At 43.1% G+C, this 12,374-nt stretch overlaps 1 protein-coding gene and 1 long non-coding RNA gene across 2 annotated transcripts in view; one reads left to right on the top strand and one right to left on the bottom strand.

Annotated features, from left to right (window-relative positions):
• The first annotated feature begins 1,371 nt into the window (after positions 1-1,371).
• LOC108445478 lies at positions 1,372-5,011 on the top strand. Its single transcript, XR_001860351.1, has 2 exons — positions 1,372-1,457; positions 3,204-5,011. It is a non-coding gene; the product is annotated as an uncharacterized LOC108445478 (long non-coding RNA).
• MTCL1 (microtubule crosslinking factor 1) overlaps positions 4,823-12,374 on the bottom strand; it is a 48,768-nt gene continuing 41,216 nt past the window's right edge. The window contains 1 exon segment of the mRNA XM_017729441.1: positions 4,823-6,063. Within this exon segment, the coding sequence (XP_017584930.1) occupies positions 5,854-6,063 (210 nt within the window). The 3' untranslated portion in view covers positions 4,823-5,853.

Below are 12,374 nucleotides of genomic sequence, written 5' to 3'. Positions count from 1 at the left end.
TAAAGCCAAGGCACAGGTCTGGGGCTGCTCCCCAGGAAACCAGAATGAGACTCATTGTTTACCGAACACAGTTCAGGGTGCTGGTTTCCAGGGGCTCTGTCTTTCTCAACTTCTTATTGCTGTTTCCTTCCAACTATTTCATGATCCTATTATTTATTTGAAACAACAACAAAAAACTATTTTGCTTAATAGGAGTACACATCAGAGCATACTTATAATACATCTAAGATGCCTGTGCAACATCTTTAACTTACATTTTTATCTGTACATAGTGAAACAGTGGTGTTGTCAGAAGCATCACAGACTGACGGGAACACAGATAATTTGTGAAGCCAGGGCTTTGTTTTTTGTTTGAGATGTGATTTCCATGACAAACCACAGTGACATTGTAGTAAGAAAACTCCTTCTCAAAAGTCTTTGCTTTTGTCATGGAAATAGCTGTGACAAAATCATGGCCTTTATTGTTCTTCCTCTCATTCATATATGCAAAGTGGATTTTTTTTCAATTCTGCCAATGCAATGTGCAGAAAATCCAGTGAGGAACAACACAATACATGTCTTCTCTCAGACAACATCAGGAATTGAGGCTGCATGTTAAAGACAAACACGCTGAAGCCATAGTCAGAGATTTGTGATAAAAGTTCCCCAAATATCTTTAGTTACTTAAATCTCCTCCCTGAGCAGAAAGTCAATGAGATTTATGTTCCAAATTGCTAAGCACATAACACTGCAATTCTTAATAGCTAAAATGCATGGACTACTCCTCTCCTATGTAAAAATGGGAACTTTTTCAACACCCCAGAATGATGCCCTATTCCATTATGGCAGGGCTTAATATTTTTGAGCCAGGTTGGTTCCAACCAACTCAGTGAGAAACAGGTGCCTGCTGAGCAAAGCCTGTGGGATGAGCCTATCCATTTGCACTCAGCTCTCTCTTCTGCAGACTAATCCAGAGAGATCACAGCGGGAGAGAGGAGCAGGAGGAAGATTAGGAGAGTACCTGAGTCCATGATATTTTTGTGTGTAAACATATTCTGAAGTCTTACTGTAGAAATTAAAAAATCCAATTATGGTGTATAAAAAAACCCCAAACCCCAAACAAACATCGTAGGGATTTAAAAGGACAAAACAAAATTTGCTATTTGCTGTTGTTGGCATTTAATAGGATTCACATTTCACAGCCTAACAGCACTCCTCCCTTTTGGTGCAGTATCTGCTTACATTGCTCAGCCAGGCTTGTTGCCATCAAGGGATGTATAAAACTCAATATTCAAACCACCTTATTTCTGCTCCTCATTCAGAGATCCATCTACTTGCAGCTGGCAAATACGCTGATTTTTTCTTTTTCTATGACCTTCTCTCCTCAGATCTCAGTCCACCACCCTGGGATCTCCTGCCCTGTCCCCAGAAAGGGAACATTCTGCCACCCACCCTTTGACCTCCTGCAGCTCTAACCTGTAAGTGCTGCCTGTCAAACCAGGGACTTGTGAGGAGCTACTTTGGGCCTGTGCAGCCCCAGCCCCAGCTTTGCCTCCAAACAGTTGCTCCATATGGAGCATCACCTTTCTTCAGGCCAGTTTCAGAATGAGAGTCTGCACTGACTTTGCTGAGCAGCCCATTGATCCCTCCCTCATTGGTAATAACCTGCCCAAATCACCAAGTGCTCTCAGGATTTCTCATGTATTTTTTTTCAGAGGATGACAAGACTGGCCTCCAGAAAGTGTACACCAAAAAAGATTGAAAAATGAGAGAAGTCCTAAATCTGCTCTGATGGGGAATAAAAGTGGTTTTCAGCAACAGATGTCAGTCTTTTATTCTAGGGATATCTGTAGCAAGGCAGTAACATCTCTCACCCACACCTGAAGGCAGAATGTCTCATACTCCTGCATGATGGATAAGAGGATGATAACAGGGAAGGGAAGCAGACTTTGCTCAAAGCTATTAAGCCTCTCTGCAAAGCAGGCTAGGCTGTGTGGAGACTGAAGACATTAGCTGTCATTTTGTATGAAAATTATATGTACTCAGAAGCTTAATAATACTCCAGCAGGTTGCAATGATTTACATAAAAAGTAGTCAAAACTGGGGAACAGGGAGTGAACAAGAAATGGGATACCTCCAAAGAGACCATGGAGGAACTTGGTGGTTCAGATACTCAGGAATGGAAGGGATGAGGAGAAAGTGCATGCCTTGGGGTACTGTATGGTCATGGAGATTTCCTTTGTGCAGACAAGGATGCGAAGGGAAAAGGGTAACGGGGAAGGATGGTCCAATCCTGATTGTTTTCCAGGCATTGAGGCACAACACAGGTGTAGTGTTGCCATGTTGTCCTATTTTGGGTATTTCCTTGTGAGCTTGGGTTGGTGAGTTAAGAGGCCATGCACCATTACCACTGGTATATATCCAGGTCTCCCTGGTGTGTAAAGGGGAGGGCAGCATGCCCTGGGCAGATGACAGTGGAGAGGCAGGAAATAAAGTGGGAGAAGGGGATGTCTTTTCCTCCTCATGGTGCCCACATGGACACATCAGTGTTCTGACATGAGGGATACCCTATCACCCTGGGATGCTACAGCCACCTCAAAAGCTGTCTGGACTGGGAGGGATGCCACAGGTGCCAGTCCTGCTCCTGATCCCCTCTGTATTGCAAGAACAGGCATTATCCCAAGGCCATCGTCTCTGGCACCGTACATCCCTGGGTGAAATCCAGCTATTTCAGCCTTACCAAACAAAGCCGTGTCAGGTGTATTCACATCCCCTTACATTTACTTGTGTGATAATCTGTGAAGCTTCTCCTGCCCTGATTATTCATGAGGCAGTAATTTGGATACCCCACAGACACTGAGCTGCAGACTTTCTAGAAAGGCTTTTCGTTTTCTCTCAGAAGATTTTAAAAGGACTTCAGATGGACTAGAGAGTTGTCACTTGTTTTATGATTTATGTAAGTAATTATGGAGCATGATGGAATAATGTGAGGGTGGGTAGGAATGTCCCAAACCCACCAGCAGCTGTACCGGAAGAGAAAAGCCCTGTTGTTTCCAAAGAGCCAGTAGAAACATGGGGTATTTCTTGATGTCACTGCATTCACTAATTAGACTAGAAAGATTATGTTTAATTAATGTCATTCTTTTTAAGATTGCCCACAGAATCTCTGTGTGTGCTTAACCTTCTCCTTCTTGCTATTTCTTGCTCTCTCGCTTTCGTTTCAGTGATCCCTGCTGTTTCAGAAGCACTTTACTGGTCAAGACACAGGCAGCTGCTTATCCTCACAGATCTTCAGGATGGCCAGCAGCTATTTCTGCAAACTGGAGTATCCTTGACTTGACAGGCAAATACCATCTCCTAGTATCGAAGTAACAGATTAGTGCCCTGAATTTTCTGGTGCATCATTAAAAAAAATTACATCTGTCACAAGAAACAGAACATGATCTGCACTTGCTGGTTGTCAACATTGCTCGTTCATTTGCAAATTCAAATTACTTCATCAAGGAGAAATAGCTTTTAAGGAAGCAACAACCTCCCCCTTATCCCTGCAAAGCTACTACTGGTAATTTTTGAGAACAAGCAAGGTGTTTTCTGTTGTGGCTTAGTCTTCTCCAATAACCATTGTGACTCTTGCAGTTAACCTTCAAAACACTTCTTGCATGTGCTCCACCTTCCACTCCCAAACTGAAATTAGTGCAACAATTCAGCAATGTTCTGCAGGAGGAAGATTTTCAAGCAAGCAGGGTGGCCACCATGGACAATTTTAGGCATTCAGACTTGGGGATTATCCTGAACTCACAAAAAAGGCTAGCAGTGAGACTTTGAGACAGCTAGGAAGGCAGCTATCACTAACATGATTGCTGCTGCTCAGGACTGGCACTGGACACCCCTTGTTTTGGCTGTGGCACCAGAGAGCCATTAGTGAACAGTACTGTACAGTATGGCCCATCTTGGTGAGCGGCCGTTTTTGTAATGATGACCCACAGGTGGACATTTTGATGCCAGGTCAATAGTCACAGCCCTACCCGGTATGGGAGAAATCAGACCTCAATTGGCTGCTATTTGGGAGATAGGGAGTTGGTTCTTATCCAACAGCTGAATTAAACTTCCTAGAAAGCTGGCTGTGACACAACAGGATGGGATGTGAAGGGCTTATTTCTTGACAGAGCAAACCAGGAAGGCTTCTCGGAAGCCCAGATGGTGTTCTTCAACAAATGAACCTCAGAAAACCTCAGCAAAGGAAACAGAACAGGAATGAGCCTGTTCAGCAATGGGATAACTAGTCAGAGCAGGTCTGGGGCTCCAGAGAAATCATGTGGCCAAACAGATGGTCTCAGGCAAAGTAGCTTGAGAGGTTTCCACCTCTCAGAAGTGTGAATTCTTGGCTGCATTTACTTCTCATTGTTAGCCTTCATTTTTACAAAAGCTCTGGTTTTATTGGTCTCTGTGTGTAACACAGATGGTACATAAGCTTGGATTAATACTGAACAGGTCATATTTCTGGTGTTCTGTTTAGCTGGCTGGTTTTCACTCCCATGAGTGAGAATACAACAAACCATAGGGCCTCAGAGAAACTGAGAAGATGGATCCTACTATCTGTGTGAGTAGAGGTTTTGTGGAGTTCAGGGAGGGAATTTAGAAACCTTCCCACAGTCTGGTCCAGTGTTCACAGGAGTCCATGGAGCACAGCATAATATTTGGTTTTGCCGTGATTTATTTCATATAAGGAAGCTTTTTTCTTCCTTTATGAATAAAGGAGGAGTTCAGGGGCTTTTATTTCCCCCAGTTAAATGAACCTGGGAAGTACCATCATAAAAAAACCATTATGAAGCACTCGAGCAGCTTGTAAATACTGAGGGTTTTATTTCCACTTCACATGGTCTCCAACAGACTCTTAAACAAGACCAGTTACAATTTAGTATGCCCAGAGATTCCATGATTTTTCCAAAACAAAGGAAGTTCTCAGTAAACTCTGTACATAGCCAGTTGAACTGCTAACAATAATTTAAAAACTCTTTTTTGTATAGTAAATGCAAGAATACCAGCAATAAAAGTACAGTACAGGTAAATTCACAACAATATTACAGTGAAACAGTTTGACTCACATTTATGTGATGGTACAGTAGCAGTATGTACATGCACTAAAGTGCGAGGACCCAGAGGCATGCAAGTCAAGTATTGTAGGTGTATTTTACAGCTAACTCTGTAAGACTTTCTGAGGCATTCTTTTCTCTTTTTTTACACATTTACTCGTGTTTACCTGTATTCCCCTCCATCTCAATTAATTACAAGTCTAGTGAACGAGCTTAATGGCTTTCTTCACTACTTAAAATGTATCGCTTCAGACAGTTGAAGCAATCTTTAAGAACCTTACCTTTAAAAACCAATAACACTGACATTAAAATAGAATAAAATTAACTTAAGACCCTAGTTTTACACGAAATTAAAAAAAAACGAACCCAAAATACCCCAAACCAAAACTGAAAACGTAACAGTGCAAATATAACCAAAAGGCAGTCAGTATTTGGAGAGAGCGCGAGCGCGTATTCAAATTCCCTTAAAACTTAATTTACATTTTATTTTAAATCTTACTTTATATAATTTTAACCCTTTTTTTTTGTTTTTGTTAATATACTGTATGTAGAAAAGATGGAGACAAAAATAGTTTTCTCAGCTATGAAAAAAATTAAGTTATTACAGGCACATTAACTGTTTCATTCTAGAAACACCTCTGTTTCCCAGGTCGGACATTCAGCAGCTGTGTCTGAGAACATTCTTTGACCTCTCCAAGCGGACCTCCCTCCTTCACAGCAGAGACGGCTGGCGGGCGACCTGGTGGAGGCGAGTGGTGGCCCGCCCTGTTCCTGTATGGAGTCAGGCCAGCTCGCCTCCCTGGCTGGGGGTCTCTGCCAGCAGCTCCTTGCTTCCGCACTCCTCTGAGGAAGTCAGATCTCCGGTGGACTGTGACTGTGAGGCAGTAGGGGAATGTGAGGCCCATCGTGACGGTGGGCGCCGGTTCGCTGGTCTCTCTGGCCGGGAGAAGCAGGGTTGGAGGGACGGGGCTAGTGCAGAACAAGGCAGTTCCTTGGCAGCCAAGAGAGCAAAACAGTGGTTAGTGACTTGCATTAGAGACCGTTGGGATGCGCGAAGAATTAAGAAACAAAACCGTCAAACTAAAGCTAAGCGTGTGTTGTGGCGTGGGACAAAAGCAAGCAGCGAACATCTGGCTGTGTGTGGGCTCCAGGTATCTGCATGTGTGTCCATGATTTATGGAACAGATAAGGAAACAATGAAAGAAAGAGGGATGAGTTGGAGTAGCTGACAAACTTCCATTTGCTATTTCTCCTCGTGCTAGAAAGAGAAGAGCTGAAAAAGTACATTTGCATAATAATTCAGGAAAATCCACTATTCAACACGTTACTCTAAGTGCTGACCTGGCATAAAAAGGCCAGGTTTGGCATTTGCAAGAGGGGTGAAAAATCAACCACTGCCTCCTTTTTTTCACTTCAGAATTCAGACTGACATGTAGGAGACTTCTTAGCACAGAATAATGACTACAGGGGTAGTTATGATCTCCAGCTGGGTTAAAGATGAGGCTTACTTACACATTTCATTTTCTGGAACACCACTTCTAACTGCCAGTTGCTGAAACCTGAATTACAGGATTCAGAGGTATGAGTGCTAAAGGCAACATTCAAAGAAATGGAAATTTTATTCCTTGACCAAGTTTCCACTGTTCTGGCTTGGTTAGCTTGCCTTTGCGATTAGAAACAATCTGCAGTTGTGATTTTTCACCCTGGCACTACGTTGGTAATGCCTCTAATATTCATGGACTTTCCTCAAAGTACAGCTGGGCTTCCTGCCTCACTCTGAATGCTCTCTACATCAAGATGAGAGACTGTGGAAGCAAGCCTGTCTCATAGGGCCAAAGACTTCTGAATTTCACTTCATACTTTGCAATTTATAAAAGCAAATCAGAGCAGTTTGCCAGCCTCTAGCAATGTGTACACTAAGCAGCAGTCACTGGAAAGTACAGGGGAGTTCAATAAAAACCAAAGTCAGAATGCTAACTGGTGATAAATGAAGAGAGAGACCAAAAATGATACAAAGCAAAGGAAAAGCTCTGGCACAGTAAGGTGCAGGGATACCAAGGCAGCCAGGAGGCAAGGATTCATCACACTGTTTCACATGGAGAAGGAGAATAGTGACTAAGGATGGGGAATATTGGAGTAGGTAACATGATGTGATTGACAGTGAACAAACAAAGTGACACAACATTGAACCTCTCAATTGCAGTGGAAGACCAAACATGAATGTCATAGGACAGAAAGACCAATTTTGAAGACACAGAACTGAGGTATGAGAAATGGAGCTGGTGAGACCTGTTGGACTCGGGGAAGCCTCAGTGAAGGGTCAACCTTGGTGCCTTTGGGCAACATGCAGCCAATGGGGTGATCTACAGCTGCACACCAGTGCTTGAGACAGAGCTGTGACCAGCTGCCCTCGGCACTCACAGAGCACCTCAGCCTGCACCCCCTCCTCTCTGCCTCCTCACCCCCCGCCCCATCTCTGCACCATGAATTTCACAACCCTTGCTAAAACAGCAGTAAGGCTGAATTGGTGCTAACAAAAAGATTGACTGTGTGTCCTTACTTCACCTTATCCCATTGTGCCCGGGGCAACATATGGTCTGTGAAAGCTGCCACTAGACTCAGATTTGTTAAGAGAAACCCATCTGTGCAGCAACAGTCATGAGCAGTACAACATGGTGAATTGAGGCTATGAGATTTGAGGGTTTTGTCTTAGCCTCTTTCGGAAAGGAGGCTTAAAATGGTATCTTTGTAGTGCTGCTTGCTCCTGGCTGCTTTATCCTAGTTTCAGAGCAATAAATCAGAGTCAGCACTGCGATAACAACATTTATTTCCACTGCTGCCTCTCAGTTCAAAAGCCTCTCTCCAGCATGCCTGCAGATGTTGATCAGCTTTTACCAAACAGCAGGGTTAAGCTCATCTTATCTGTGATGTACACATGCCCAGCACCACACAAGGCTGTGCTGGTGATGGATGTTGCTCCAGAGCCAAAAGTGACTGGCAGTGTAATCTCATAAAGTGCTGGCTGCTGAGTCAGTCCCCCCCACCTGCAGAGTGGAAATCCAGCCATGACAAGGAAACTCTACAGAACCGTTTGTGAAAACCCCTCCTCCCTTACTACATGTAGCTCTCATAGCTAGAAATGTTTTTTTTAAAAAATAAATAACCTATGGGTAATTTAGTTTGGTAGTTGCTCAGGGGCGTGGGTGGACAGGCAGCACTTCTTAGCCTGAGCACTGAAAATGGGAAAGATGATTTCAGCTTCAGTTTCTAGCTATTTCCTATAACAGGATGTCAGCCACCATGGCTATGCCTATATTAATTAATAAAGAAAACAGTTTTCTCTTTTCTCTGAGGCAGAATGGATGGTCACAGCTTATGTCTCCATAGTGTCTTCCCTCTACCATGGCAGCAGCAGCCACTGGACAAAACTGGGTGCAGAACTGCTTAATGAGCAAAGGTGACTTCAGCCTTTAGCCACAGGCTGGTGCTGAAGCCCCCTTCCCAGCCCTCTCCACCTGCTGCTGTAGCCAGAGTTGGAGGGAAGGCATTCTGGGGCAGCCAGAAGCCCTGCGCAGTGCTGTGCATTTGTAAAAAAAAAAAAAAAAAAAAAAAAAAAAAAAAGAGGAAAATAAAAGAAAAAAATGTTTGTCATAAATCTGAATCCCTCGGAATCCCTCCCCAACACTTTTGCATACCTTTGTATGCGCACCTTTGTGTCGGTCTTAAATTTTGCCAATTTTTAAAAGCTTAGCAAAAAACCCCAACAGCACAAATTTTGACTAAAGTGTGATCTCTTCATAGCCTGTGCTGCTGCAGGACACAGCAGGTGAGCTCCTATCCTGAGCTCTTCCCGACTGTCACATAGAAAGGACCCCACAGGGATGTTGGGTGCGTGCCGACACCTCTGGAGTTGTGGCCATTTATTTCCCTCTCTTAACCCACATGTTCAAGAATGACTGCTTTTGGAAGGCTCTGGAAACAAGGTAGAAAGGACTTACAGCAGTGAGGCAGGCAGGGTTAGAGTCCCCAGGGGGCAGTTAATAAGACAGTTTGGTTCTGGACAGAACAGACAGAAAAGAAAAAGAAAGCAGTAGGTTGGAAAGAACTGTTTTAATTGATTATTTTTTTTAAAGTGAAGATTTCATGTCAGCAAGGAAGAAGTCTCCAGGTGTTACTACTCATTCAGATCATGTTACCAGTGTTATCACAGGGAAACTAATAATCAAAAATAAAAGATAAGCCGCTAGCAGAAAAAGATTTAGAAAGAAAGGAAGCAAACAAACCAACCGTTTACAATCCTAGCACAGTTTCAGAAGTGGACATAGCAATAAACAAATCAAACATTTCTACTCAGCAGAGAAAGATATATGTTATCCTTTGCCAACCTTGATTAGTGCTAGGGAAAAACCACATTACTATGAGAGGAATAATTTTTCCCTTCGTTTGATTTCAAGGGAGAGTTTCTGCTTCAGAAATCTTTAACAAGCAAGAAAATGACAGTTATTTTGTGTTGCTCACACTTTCATTGCTCAGGTTTCGTGACAACCCTTTGCCTCACCTTTCTCTCTTGTTTCTCTTCAACAGTGATGCTGGATGGGAGACCCAAGTTTAACCAAAAGCCCTTAAGTTCTGACAACACATTCCCTGATTTTCAACATTCCCCCACCTGTGCTGAATGGTTCAAGGTGGCAAGCCTGTGGCAATTGCTCTGCCCTGGCGAGCAGAGGATGCACCACCTGCCTTCTCATCTGTGGGTCTGTGTGGATGGTCCTTTCACAGCTCTGTCTCCAGAAATGAGTCTGACTCCCAGTCCAGGACAGTTGTGTAACCTCCATGATCTACATCCGTGCTAGTCATAGAAACAAAATGTTTGTAAAGCTCTTATGTGGTTGGTTAGGTAATGCCAATCTGCGTTTTTAACAGAAAAATGTATAAATCCTATGATATGCGAGTAAGATAGGAGTTCAGTGAATTATCAGGATAAGACACTAGTAGGCCACACTCTGTGGATATGAATTTCCTTGTAAGAAACTCTGGGCAAGTTAGAAAATACAAAGTTATTGCTATTCTGTATGCATATACTCTCACATGCACACACACATGCACATAAATAGATAAATATATATATGGACTAGGTTTCATTTTTGCAGCAGGCATATAAAAGGAAATGATGTAACTAAACAACTCAGAAGCTCAAATTAAGGAAAAGTCACCAACAGGCGTTGCATGCAAGTTTAAAAGTCATTAGTATGCCATGGCTGCAGAAAGCAGAAGGCGTTTGGTGGTAAGAAGGGCGCTTGGCCAGAAATTAACAGGTGAAAGGGTAGCAGAGCAGGGATCTACAGGAGGGTGGAAGTGTTGTATCAGCACTGCCCCAAGCACAAACCTGCCTCCTTCAAGATCATAATTCCCTGAACAGCTGTGTCTGGCTTTCTACAAAATGTGCTAAGTGGAATTTGTACAAAGTGTAATTTGTGTGGTCAGGGTAATCCACAAATAACCCAAGGCACCTGCAGAGTCTAAACTTTTTTGTGGGTGTTTTTTTCAGCAGCGAACCCATGCTTCCCTTGAGTACATCTTCCAGAGCACCACTTCACTTAGGAAAAGCTAAGCTCATTGTATGAATGCCCACCAGTTTCCTTTTCAATCCACATTCCCAAGAAATGCCAAGAGCAGCCAAAGAACAAAACCTGTGCATCTAGACTGCAGTCATAACAGCCGTGTAGGAGTTGCAAGGAGAAACAAGTCTTAGCTCTAAGACTCAGAACCCAAAAAATTAGGCAAAACATACTGAGAATTCACAAAAAGGAGCAATTTTCTGCAAGTTTGATGGTCAATGAGTTCTTGCTAAATAGCATTGACCCAAATCTCTCTGTGCATCAAACTCAGGTACTGTTGCTGGCTTGTATTTTGCCAACAGCGATTTGTGATGATGCAGGATGACATCCATCTACTTGTATTTGAAATCTACTGAGACAGTTAAAAGATACAGGAGGAAATCAAGAGTTTCCAGGGATGCCTTGAAGGCAAAGCTGAATCGAGCTTGTAAGAGTACAACACACTTCCTAATAAGGACCAGTTGTGTATTCCCAGTATTTCAAACTAAGGACAAAATACAGAGATAGCTGGAAAAAGTAAAATAAATGAGGCTGCTTCCCACTTCTATTCAGTCTGAGGTTTGTGCACAAAGACCACTCTCACTCACTAGTAGTTATAATGTGCATGTGGTTTCTTCTTTTTTTTTTAAATGTAAAAACATCCCTGCTTATACCTGTTTAAACTGCACAGAGGGAATATATCCTTAGGTTTGGATTGTCTGTTAGGCAAAAATGATCAGGTTCTCTGAGCAGTACCTACAAAAGAGGAACTGACTGTATATTGAGAACCACCTACTGGGGCAAGGTAAACTGCAGATCAAAGGTTTCAGTGCTCAGGTGCCCAGAAATCCTTCACACCAAATGTTGAATTAGAAGATGGGGTTTGAACCTTCCCTTTTGAGGTATCTGAGGCAGGAGTAGTAAGAGTCTGCCCAGTGAAGGCAAGGTGGATGCACAGGGTGCGCAGGGGTCAAGGAGCTACTTCCCTGAGCCAGGGATCACCCCAACACTGGGATGCTAAAGGGGCAGCACAGGGCAGAGAGGGTGAGGAGTGCCTGCCCCTGCCCTGGGAACTGTCACCTACCAGCAGTACACACCTCTTTTCATGGCTGTACCAGACAGCCCAACATATGCATGTGGGAGCTGGGCATAGTTCAGCTTTTCTAGGCTTCTTCAGAGTAACACTCTCAAGTGCTCTCAGAGGTTCACCAAAACCAGGAGGTTTAAATTCTAGTAACTGAAAGCTTTCATCCATCATTACACCTTTTTTTGTTGATTGCTCTTGCACCTGAGACTGACCCCCAACATCTGGGCACACTTGCTGAGACAGACAATAACTGTTACACTGTTGATGACAAAATATCATCAAGTAGTTCTTAAACACTAAATAAGTATATGTTTAGATTAGTTGATTATATGTGTATTTTTTGCTTTTTGTTATTTTTATGAGGCAGCAGCAGTCAGTACCAAACATCATGTCATTCAATCACATTCACAGACCTGAGCCAAACTTAATCAGATACATTCAGAAAAGATATGCTGAAGGCCCTGAAGTTTTGCTTCAGGGTATTGTAGAGACTATTTCTCACACAAACTTGTTAAGACCCATTCTTGTGTAGGAGAAAGAATCTACCTTTCCATCCAGCATGAAAATGTACTCAAACCTGGAGTCCCTAGAGCACCTGTAACATGTGGTGTGTTTTGT

This window comes from Corvus brachyrhynchos, unplaced genomic scaffold, assembly GCF_000691975.1.
Source record: "Corvus brachyrhynchos isolate BGI_N302 unplaced genomic scaffold, ASM69197v1 scaffold331, whole genome shotgun sequence".
In the NCBI taxonomy this organism is placed as follows: Eukaryota; Metazoa; Chordata; class Aves; order Passeriformes; family Corvidae; genus Corvus; species Corvus brachyrhynchos.
This window is presented reverse-complemented; position numbering and strand designations above follow the sequence as displayed.